The following is a 12,500-nucleotide window of genomic DNA, read 5'->3' as shown; positions in this document are numbered from 1 at the left end:
TATGGTGTGTGTGTGTGTGGGGAGGCGGGGGGCGGTTGCATATCTATCTAAATATTCACAAGACTAATGAAAGGATATTATACCAGACTGCTTGATGTAATTTATGTGAACACAATTATCTTCATGATAAAAATTAAATGTACAAACTACAACTACAGCTGCCTTGTGATTTATTACCTCCGCCAACGAAGTTAGAAGGTTATGTTTTACTCCCTGTTTGTGTGTTTGTTTGTGAACAGCTCCCTGGCCATAATTTGAACCGTAAAGTAATGAAACCTGCAGGGATTAACTGTTATGTAAAAAGCTGGAATTTTGGAAGGTCAAGGTCAATTATCATGGTCACGGTCAAGCAAAATTTCCAATTCACGTAATCAGTCATAAGTTACAGAGACTTCAAACTTGGTTCATATTTGAGTGTATAAAAATCCACGCCAATAAATACATGTTAAAGTCAAAGGTCAAGGTCACGGTCGAGCAAAAGGTGGAGAAATAAGCTGCCGCGGCGGAGGTCTGCGGTCTACTGAGTTGAATTAAGTTTTTCTTATCATTTCGAGTTTCTACATAAAATTGAAGAGGTCCTTACCATGAGCACGTGCTTCTCAACTCCGTTCTGGAAACTGGTCTCGCATATGCAAATGCAGTCGAAGCATTTAACACTGTAAGGCTGAAAAGAAGAAGAGCGAAGGTAACATTGGGATAATTAAATAAAATTTGAAACAATTATGACATATAAAAGTACATGATAACGAAGTGAAAATCATTTTTCACAGCTTTTAGTATTAAAGCGAGGTTTGGAATTAACTTTGATGATATCGGAAATGTAATGGACCATTGCTTTTGATAAAGAAGTCAAAATTTCTATCCTAAACCACAGCAACTGAGAGATGAAACATATGTCTGGCAGTTAGTGTATAACTCCTTTCTGACGTCATGAAATCAAACTACCTTTCAATAGTTCGTTATTTAGGTCACGTTGGGCCATTACATTTTTCCTCCTTATATCTCGCCATAGCAAATACTTTAAATAATCTATATTTTCATGTAACTTGAGTTTATTTTACATGAATCAAAAGAGCAACGAGCATTACTTTACTTTTAGCCAAATGCGATATCATTAAAAAATCATATGAAAATTTTTTTGTTTTGCTAACTACCTTAAACGTTTCTGACCACCTGGAGAAATTTTAATTTTAGTAGTTAAAAATCTCATTAATTTTTGCATAGGAATATATAACAGCTCCAAATGTAGCCTAGAGAGAGAGAGAGAGAGAGAGAGAGAGAGGAGAGAGAGAGAGAGAGAGAGAGAGAGAGAGAGAGAGAGAGAGAGAGAGATTCATAACTTTAATTAGTGGGGATAATAATTCAAACTGTAAGGGTACAGGAAATTGAGCAAAGAGCTTTATGCCAATCATCAATAGCAAAAAAAAAAAAAAAAAAAAAAAAAAAAAAAAAAAAAAAACACTGCAATTAGATAAAAACAATTATTTTTCTTGTTTACTTGCACAAATTCTTCTTCGTTTTGCAAGTAGAGTTTCGGGTTCGTTTCCGGATGTCGAAGTTGCAACTTCCTGCTCTTGGTGAGGATGCCGTGATAACACAGGACCAGAAGCGCCACTTGCACGACGTAGCAGAACACAACCAGGCCTGCAAGTTTATAAAGGTTTAAAGGCCGCTCATGAATGGCAGAGGCAAAGGACAGTGACATTACCCTATCAAGTAGGACAATGCCTTAGAGATTGGCCATATATACATATGATCAGCGTGGCAGAGGCAAGGGACAGTGACAGTGCTCTATCAAGTAAGACAATGCTCTAGTCTAGAGACTGACCATATATATATATATATATATATATATATATATATATATATATATATATATATATATGATCAGCACCCAAGCCCCTCTCCACCCAAGCTAAGACCATGGAGGGCCAAGCAATGGCTGCCGATGTCTCAGTAGATAGACCTATAGGCTCCCCCAAACCCGCCATCGTTAGCTCACAAGGATGGCGAGGTTGCAGCCACCAAAGAAACTATCGAGTTTAAGCCTTCACCAGTCAGGGACGTTACCTGATAGGCCACCACAATCCTTACAAGTGAGATTTCAATGTTTGTGCAGAAGGCAAAACTTATATTGTACTATCAAGTCAGAAGTAAATGTAGAACTTAAGGGACATTTCATCAATTTTTGATGATTTTGACTCTACGTGGATGAGTAACATTTATTGGAACTCTATTTTTTTATAAGATTTTCCGAAATTTTTACATTCACTCATCTTACCCTATTTAATGACCTACCGCTGAATTTCTACTCATGATAAAGACATTACTTTTAATCAATTTCTATCTTTAATTGATGAGGAAAGTGGACTCATAACAGCTATTTAAATAACTTCATGTACATCTGGTGGCAATAACTAGAAACACCAATCTTCGATTAATCATAGACTAAAGCCATTGAACTATAGAAGTATCAATCTCCGATTAATCATAGACTAAAGCCATTGAACTATAGAAATATCAGTCTTCGATTAATTATAGACTAAAGCCATTGAACTATAGATTCATCAGTCTTCGATTAATTATAGACTAAAGCCACTGAACTATAGAAACATCAGTCTTCGATTAATTATAGACTAAAGCCATTGAACTATAGATTCATCAGTCTTCGATTAATTATAGACTAAAGCCATTGAACTATAGAAATATCAGTCTTCGATTAATTATAGACTAAAGCCACTGAACTATAGAAACCTCAGCCTTCGATTAATTATAGACTAAAGCCACTGAACTATAGAAACCTCAGCCTTCGATTAATTATAGACTAAAGCCATTGAACTATAGAAATATCAGTCTTCGATTAATCATAGACTAAAGCCATTGAACTATAGAAACACCAGTCTTCGATTAATCATAGATTAAAGTCATTGAACTATTATACTTCTTCCCGAGGCGCATGCAATCACTTACAGACGCTATATGCAATTCCAGAAGGACTCCGATCATGCCAGTCAGTGGAGCAAGAAACTGAATACGGTTCCAGGATGTATCGAGACCATCCGATCAGAGGCGGTGCCGTCCAGAAGATCGAGTATAGCCAAGCGATTGCCACGCACTTCTTTGCCAGGTCGTTCGTCAACATGTGCCCTTTATAAGTAAGAAAACTGATGACTAATTTAGATAATATATCATCTTGAACATTATTATTATTATTATCATTATTATTATTATTATTATTATCATTATTATTATTATTATCATTATTATTATTATTATTATTATTATCATTATTATTATTATTATTCTTATTATTATAGTTATTATTATTATTATTATTATTGTTATTATTATTATTATTATCAGCTAAGCTACAAACCTAGTTAGAAAAGCAGGATGCTATTATGGCAAGGGCTCCAACAGGGAAAAAATAGCCCACCGAGGAAAGGAAATACACAAAAAAACAACAAGAGAAGTAATGATTAATAAATATAAAATATTTTAAGAACAGTAGCAACATTAGAATAGATCCTTCATATATAAACTATAGAGAGACCTTTTCCTAAACAATTGTGGGTCCAGAAAAAAAAAGGTAATTGTTACTGCCACATGCTTCCTTTAGTTTCTGTATTATGGATTAACCCCCTACGAAGGAAAGCCTATCCATTATTTGCTGTTGCATACATTTACACACAAGTATCATCAACAGCGCGTCAATCAACACAACTAACACTGCACAACTCGCTTATATCTGGCATGCACTCTTGTACTTCCAAGGCAATGAGGCCACTCTTTTCCAATAAGTTTTTTTCTCCCCTTATATTTATTAATTATTTTTAATTAATTATCACTTGCTAAGCTACAACCCTAGTTTGAAAAGCAGAATGCTATAAGCCCAGGGGCCACAACAGGGAAAATAGCCCACTGAGGAAAGGAAACAAGGAAAAATAAGATATTCTATGAACAGTAACAACATTAAAATAAATATTTAACTGATTTTACTTCTTCATCTCTTCCTACCTCCAAGTACTTCTGAATTATAAATTTTTCTGTTTTTTTTTTTTATTCGTTATTAACTTATCCTCGGGAAGCTGATGGTAAGTACTAAATCTTTCAAAAACACCGTGGCTAAACGTCTTCAGAAAACTCATTATTCGTAGTTATTGACCGGACACAGGACTGAATATCATATACTCATATTACAACATAAAATCCACAAATATGTGAACCACTTGTAAAACCCCAGCCCAATTATCCAAGGACGTAAGAACACTTGAAAAACAACATAAGTTGCGTAACGAGAGAGCCAGTGAAAATTTCCTTGTAATGCGTACGACTCGAAACACTAAAAAGATACCTAGGAAAGATTTCCTCATCATAATCCCACGATAAATACTCAGAGATCTTCATAGATGTTTCGACAATATCCAGCAAATAGAATACAAAAGATCACTAAGAATACCGCGTATTGATGGTGGAATAAATTCCAGAGTTTAGAAAGTGATGTCTACACTGTTAAAAATTTGCATTAAAAAACGGTAAATGTCTGGCAACATTTATTCCAGGATTTTTACCGTTTTATAAACGGATATATTGACGTTAAAGAGTGATATTACGGTCTCCAAGCCGTAAAAAATAATAAAGTAAGGTAATAATACGGTCACCTGTATTTTACTGAAATACGGTTAAGAACAGTATATTTTTTACGGAGAATTTCAGATTAGAATTACGGTTGTTTCTAACAGTGGTGTGTGTGTGTGTGTGTACAAAAAACACCCCTAGAGATGTGTCGTTTAAGTGAAGTGACCAGGGCTATATCATCTCAACATTATATTTTTTAATATTACACACTTCTTAGCCCCTGTTTGCGCCCATTGAAAATGATGTAGTTAATATCAAGATCATAATGACAGAGTATGACCATCTCTCCGGAAGAATTGCTAGTCCCAATGAATTCAAAGAGAAGAGAAATGGAAAATTAAAAATTGATATGTTATGTAATGCAGTTATTTCTTCTTTACCTAAACGTAAGCAGCTTCTTTGGCAGTCCAATAATGATTACGGGATTTAACGTCAAATCCTATCAAACGTTTCGTGCCTGACGGCGAGAGAACGTTCTGAAACCACATTCGAATTAACGACTGTTTTCGGAAGCTTAATATCAAGAGATTCAAGGTAAAATTGTAACGGATCCCCTTACTGAACAAAAAAAAAAAAAAAAATAAATAAATAAATAAATTAAAAAGCCAAGTAGAACGGATTAAATATAAATATACATAAGTTAAATAACAAGATGAGCACCTAATGTCCCTTTTTATATTTAAAAAAAAATTATATATCGCATTTTTCCCTGTTGACCTCTACCATTGAAAGTATAATTATTATTATTATCATTATTATTATTATTAATATTAGCTAAGCTACAACCCTAGACAAAAAAGCAAGACGCTATAAACCCAAGGGCTCCAACAGGGAAAAATAGCCCAGTGAGGAAAGGAAATAAGGAAATAAATAAACGATATGAGAAATAATTATAAACTAATAAAATATTTAAAAAACAGTAACAACATCAAATCAGATATTCAACATATAAACTATAAAAAGACTTATGTCAGCCTGTTCAACATAAAAACATTTGCTGCAAGTTTGAACTTTCGAAGTAATATAATGCTTAATGGAGTGGAAGGCCTATAAAGCTGTTCTATAGGCCTAGGGTTAGCAAATCCCTTTCTTATGTGTATTTCTTTAATTTACGGTGTTATATATCAATCGATTTTTATCTCTGTTTGTCTAATGGAGCCTTAATTTGCAGACTTAAACAAGACCAGAATTGATTTCCATGGCTAGAATTACTAACAATATTCAATAAAAAATTATAGATCAAATGAACTAATGCATCCAAATGATAATAGAAGAATAGAATAAAACTAAAATTAATGATTGAAATTAGATGAATATTAATAAATGAAATAAAAAATGACAATATACGTAAAGATTAGATGATCATTGAATAAACAAAAAGAATGAATAAAAAATAATGAATAAACAAAATGAAACCAAGAAAACTAAATTAGAAGAATCAAATACGGACTGATAACTGAATCAAAATTTTACGAAATTGCAACATAAACGATACAAAATAATCCTCATAGTCTGTTTTACAATGAATGTTTTACATTTTAACTGTGATTCTGAAGAGCAAAGAAAAAAATCCATAGAACAAAACGACCTTTTCATTAATTGGATTTTTATGTTTAAATAGGAGGTAGGCCTGCACTAAATGCACACGAATCCCAACTACCTGAAACGGTACTTTATGAGTAGGCATACAGAGAAGAGGGATATCCAATCATTAGCAAGTCTTCACTAAAAAAAAAAAAAAAAAAAAAAAAAAAAAAAAAAAAAAAAAAAAAATATATACAATTTTTAGGGCCTCGTCGGAGGATATATATATATATATATATATATATATATATATATATATATATATATATATATATATATATATATATATTTAAAGCTGTGATCCAATTAGAGATTCAACTCTAGAATCGAGATATGATTTTTATTTCATTAAATTTAATGAGGGTGTCATAATCAAGTGATTCCCTTTCGCTCTAAATGAGTTCTCGAATATGTAAAGAAAGAAGTATTGTCACTTGAGCTTAGATTAAATTGATTAAAAAAAGCAAATTAATCTTTGCTATTTATAGTTTATCCTATAAACAAACTCATTTCTTGGAAGTGAAGTGTGGATGTTGAATGCGAATGAAAGCAAAAAAAAAAAAAGATTAGTGTTTTGATATGGTTTGGTCATGGGGGGAGAATAGATGATCTTAGGTTATGAATAGTAGATTGGGATTTGAATTTATGAATATGGGCCAAATAGATGGTGTTAGAACCTGGGAGGCCATTTAGTGCCTGGGTGCGTTTTAGTGAAAACCCCACTATTGCACCATGATGTAAATGTGAAAGAGATTGGACAGTAAGATGGAAGAAAGAGAGCGAGAATGGATATATAGTAAAAGGGGAAAAAAGTGATAGGGTTGGAGGGGTAGGAGATGGAGAGATACTGCAAAGACCCTTACGTAATTCCTACAGCTTGAGGCAAGGCCAAAAGAATATAACAGGTCAACCCACAACTCATTGATGGCGCAAGTGGATAGGGATTCTGATTAAACACCAATAGTGTTCCAGTAGTGACGTCAGAGTTAGGAACACCTCTCTCTGTTAACCCATTTTCTATATCTCATAGCCAGTCTCTTTCGGGTCCACATGGACAGGAGTTAGGCATTTTTCATTTAGTTTCCTACCCAATAAAAAGAAAACCGAGGCCCCAGAGGCGTTACCTCAACACCTGCTAGATCGTTTAAAGGTTTAAAGGGCGCTCATGAATGGCAGAGGCAAGGGAAAGTGATATTGCCCTATCAAGCAGGTCAATGCCCTAGAGACTGACCATATTACATATGATTAGCGTCCAAGCCCCCTCTCCACCCAAGCTAGGACCAAGAAGGGGCAGGCAATGGCTGCTGATGACTCAGCAGATAGACCTATAGGCTCCCCCAAACCCGGCCCCATCCTTAGCTCACAAGGATGGTGAGGTTGCAGTGACCAAAGGAAATAACGAGTTTGCGCGGGACTCGAACCCTTGTATGGCGATCACCAGTCCGGGACATAACCACTTCGGTCACCAGAGCCCTTATATAATTGAGCAGACCCTGTGTTTTTCCTAGTGGTTACGTCACACCACATGAGCCGAGCCTTTGCACAATTTTGGACGAATTTAGTGTTCTGGTGGGTTGATCTGTTCTCATATATTATTTTGCCCTTGGTTTGAGGTGTACTGCAGCAATACCTCCTTGACGGGATAACACGTGTTGGGAAGGTTTAAGTATCCATAATTGCGCTCAAGATTGAGGTTAATGGCACATTGTACGTAAAGGGTTAGACGTACTGCTGTGTAGGCGTATAGAGCAGGTAAATGTTATGGGAATTTGATCATCAAGTATGAGTATAGCAGTGACTCCTGTTTTTTTTTTTTTTTTTTTTTTTTTTTTTTTTTTTTTTTTTTTTTTTGAACCATCCTCGTTAAGGGGAGGGCTTAATGGTAAAACTATACGAACTGCAAATAACTTTTATTAAAAAAAGAGATAAAACAAACGGTTCCCTTTTTTTCTAATTATATTGTTTCAGGAATATACGAGCCGTACTGTTATAGAAATTCAAGGTAAAACAAATATTTGAGTTGTCAAGTTTTGTGAGGATGAAACGAATCTTTTATTCTACGAGGCCAAAATGAGCTGGAGCTTTCTTTCCAGTGGCTTTCCTTTTCCATAAGTCGTTTTCATAGTTCTAAATCTGTCAGCCATAACCTAATACGAAGCTTTCAATAAGTGAGCTTCATTTAATTTCAATAAAATTCATTCTTTAAGGAAAATACCGTTGATGAATTATGAAAATACAAGAATCCTCAATAATTCTTATATTATGGATATTCCACTAGCTACGCTGATAGAAATTTGCATCAATAAAACGGTAACAACCCTGGAATAAATGTTGCAAGGCATTCACCGTTTAAAAACAGGATATATTGACGTAAAGCAGTGGTATTACGGTCATGAACCCGTAAGAGATAATGACAAAGTAGGGAATTACGGTCGCCTGTATTTTACTGAAATACGGCTTAAAACAGGATATTTTTACGGAAAATTTCCGATTAAAATTATGCCTTTTTTAACAGTGTATAAAGCATATACATAAGTATAAAAGAGTAATTTCGTGTTCTTAATTACGATGAATAGACGAAGAATAAAGAGACGGTGAGAACAGTATATTTTTATGAAGAATTTCCGATTAAAATTTACGCCTTTTTTAACAGGGTATAAAGCATATACATAAGTTTTAAAGCGTAATTTCGTGTTCTTAATTACAACAAATAGACGAAGAATAAAGAAACGGGGGTGGGGGTTGGAGGTTGGGGGTTGGGGGAGGGGTTAATAGGAGGAGTTTTCATTTTATGTTCATAAAATGCATAATTAGAAGAAAGTCTTGCATTTGAGCAGCGTCTCTGAGGATTCTTCGAAAAGACAAAGGGATTAATTATGTATCCTAGACGACATGTTTCCCTGGCAAATATTTAACAATTGGAAAATAGAAAATGTAAAATATCATAATACAAAGATCGGAATTTTCTTCTATATGATTATATGATTAAGCAGTTGTTGCGTTATCTTAGTGAAGTCATATGTACCAACCGTGTGTCACACGATCGTACATAGTAACGACATTTCTCTTTTCTTGTACATAGTCTCCTTTGTATCTTCCCTCTCCCTTCGTACTGATAAGGACCTGAATAAACATGTCTGTTTTTCTCACTGTTAACTGTTAACAGAAACCGTTGTTGGTTGAACAAGAAACAGCCTGTTATATGTTATGGCCTTTTTCCCCGCAGTTGATATATATATATATATATATATATATATATATATATATATATATATATATATATATGTATATATATATATATATATATATATATATATATATATATAAACTGATGTTATGTAATAAAAGTTACTCAGTTACTTTCATCCTGCCTTCTTAGTCACAGCCTCCCTCGGCCCGTCACTCATAACTTGGTTCTGATATAAAGCTTAGAAAATCTAATGATACTCAGAAGCTTTCACTGTTAAATACACTTGCCATTAATTCTTTCAAAATAAATGTGAAAGAATATTGCTCTTTAATGCATACATGAAAGTACATTGTACATAGAGAGAGAGAGAGAGAGAGAGAGAGAGAGAGAGAGAGAGAGAGAGAGAGAGAGAGAGAGAGAGAGAGAGCGTTCTTGCTTGAGGGTACACTAGGGCACACTATTTTATCTAATTTCTCTTCCTCTTGTTTTGTTATCAAAGTTTTTATAGTTTATAAAGAAACAATTTATTTGAATGTAGTTACTATTCTTAAAATGTTTATTTTTTCCTTGTTTCCTTTCCTCACTGGGCTATTTTCCCTGTTGGGGCCTCTGGGCTTATAGCATGCTGCTTTTCCAACTAGGGTTATAGCTTAGCAAATAATAATAATAATAATAATAATAATAATAATAATAATAATAATAATAATAATATGCAATCAGCTATATCATGGAAATTAAGAACAGATTGCAGAGATTAGAATATGATGAAAGAAAACATAAATGAAGTTATTATTCAACAAAATACTAGAAGTCACAAGTATAATGTCAGGATGCCAGAAAACCTCAAATCAATCAATCGATCAATCAATCAATTAATCAAGCAATCACAAGTATAAATAACAAAAGAAAAAGAAAAACTTACGAAATTCTGCATGGCAAACGGTCACGTATCGGAAGATGGCGATGAAGACCAGAGTGTTCATCTGAACCTGTTGGTAAAGGCAACAATAACAATAAATCTTTTCGAATCTTATAGTTTATATAGGAAATATTTATTTTAATGTTTTTACTGTCCTTAAAATATTTAATTTTTCCTTGTTTCCTTTCCTCACTGGGCTATTTTCCCTGTTGGGACCTCTGGGCTTATAGTATCTTGTTTTTCTAACTAGGGTTATAGCTTAGTAAGTAAGTAAGTAAGTAATAATAATAATAATAATGATAATAATAATAATAATAATAATAATAATAATAATAATAATGATATTACTACTACTACTACTACTACTACTACTACTACTACTACTAATAATAATAATAATAATAATATCATATATTCTTTACATCTTTCCATAATCACAAACATACGTTTGGGGGTTAAAAATTCACATTAAATGTATTTATTTCATGTTAGGAAAATATTAGTTCTTGACCACTAAGGAAAAAGAAAAACAAGAGTATTACGCCTACAAAACACCTTGCTTTCAGGATGTGTGGGAAATATTAAAGAAGAAATTAGAACTTTTCATTGTGTAGATGGCAGTTGATGTATCTGAAGAGAGAGAGAGAGAGAGCGAGAGAGAGAGAGAGAGAGAGAGAGAGAGAGAGAGAGAGAGAGAGAGAGAGAGAGAGAGAGAGAGAGAGAGCTGTTTTATGGATAATGTAGATGCATATTTTGCCAAGTGATATATATATATATATATATATATATATATATATATATATATATATATATATATATATATATAAATCTTATTTTAGTAATTGCATTGCTGATATAAAATGTTTATATATATTTATATATATATATGTATGTATATATATACAGTATATATATATATTTATATATATACAGTATATATATATATATATATATATATATATATATATATTCATATATATATACAGTATATATATATATATATATATATATATATATATATATAAACATTTTATTTATGTAATGTAATTACTAAAATAAGATTTTAATAGGCACTGAGCAAGGAAAATATCTTTGAGCTTCATATTCTAATATACATGCGATTATAAACAATGGAGACACTATAATAATTGCCATAGCTAAAAGGGCAGAAGTGTCTTCAGGGTGTATATTCTTTTCCAACTATTCAGGATTTAATCATACATTTTTTTTTCAAATTCTATAGCTAATAAAATATACGATTAGAGAATTCTAAAATGAATATTAAAAAGTATTCCATCCGTCTAACAAAATAACAAATTAATTTTTACTAGGAAGATTAATGCTGTTGCTAAGCTGAAAGTTAAACTTTTAACACCTTAAGTAATTTCCCATATATAGTAAAGAACAAGTGTCTGGCTATATATATGTATATATATATATATATATATATATATATATATATATATATATATATATATATATATATATAAATAATACAATAAATAAATAATTACATATATATATACAGTATATATATATACATATATATAAATAATACAATAAATAAATAAATACATTTAATGTGAATTTTTCCTATCACGCTGAACGGCATTGCCAAACGTATGACTAATCAGTCTCTCCACGTCCCTCTGGTAGGGGGGAGAGAGGTAGTCCTACCTAGGCGAGAGATGTACAGTTGGCTTCAAGAATTCCGGTACACAATACTACAGACTATCTATGGTGATGTGTATCAGAATTCTTGGAGGCAACTGTACCTCGGGAGAGATACACTGGGAGACCACAAGCTCCCACAAACTGCTGAAACTGCCGTGTTGTAGTCAGGAAAAGGGGAAGGGGTTTGAAGGGTTGAACATTTGTGTGTTCGTGAGTATATGTGTGCATAACTATCTAAATATGTAGCCGTCTGTTTTTGACGGGTTGCGTAAACTAGTCTTCCTGTAACCTGATGATGCTCTTCGGGTTTAGAGTTAATTTTGGATGCTATGACAAGTTTACTCGTTAAAGGACAGTATATACTGTAAATCCTAGTAGACATTAGGTCTAGATAGGTCTAGATAACTATACCTAATGAATGAATACCCGCAGAATTACCGAGATTTTAATATTTCTGGTCACATTAGATATCACATACTTGACTGGTGGAAAATT

The 12,500-nt window shown here is 32.9% G+C and overlaps 1 protein-coding gene across 2 annotated transcripts in view; it reads right to left on the bottom strand.

Moving 5' to 3' along the window:
* LOC137620227 (visual pigment-like receptor peropsin) overlaps window positions 1-12,500 on the bottom strand; it is a 33,880-nt gene that overhangs the window by 10,743 nt on the left and 10,637 nt on the right. For both annotated transcript variants that reach the window (XM_068350461.1, XM_068350462.1), the window contains exons 3-6: window positions 10,335-10,401; window positions 2,971-3,147; window positions 1,499-1,644; window positions 584-664 (exon numbers count right to left, since the gene is read on the bottom strand). In XM_068350461.1, coding sequence (XP_068206562.1) covers window positions 584-664; window positions 1,499-1,644; window positions 2,971-3,147; window positions 10,335-10,401 — 471 coding nt within the window. The remainder of the gene's footprint in view (window positions 1-583; window positions 665-1,498; window positions 1,645-2,970; window positions 3,148-10,334; window positions 10,402-12,500) is intronic.

The sequence above is a fragment of the Palaemon carinicauda genome, chromosome 26, assembly GCF_036898095.1.
Source record: "Palaemon carinicauda isolate YSFRI2023 chromosome 26, ASM3689809v2, whole genome shotgun sequence".
Lineage (NCBI taxonomy): Eukaryota > Metazoa > Arthropoda > Malacostraca > Decapoda > Palaemonidae > Palaemon > Palaemon carinicauda.
This window is presented reverse-complemented; position numbering and strand designations above follow the sequence as displayed.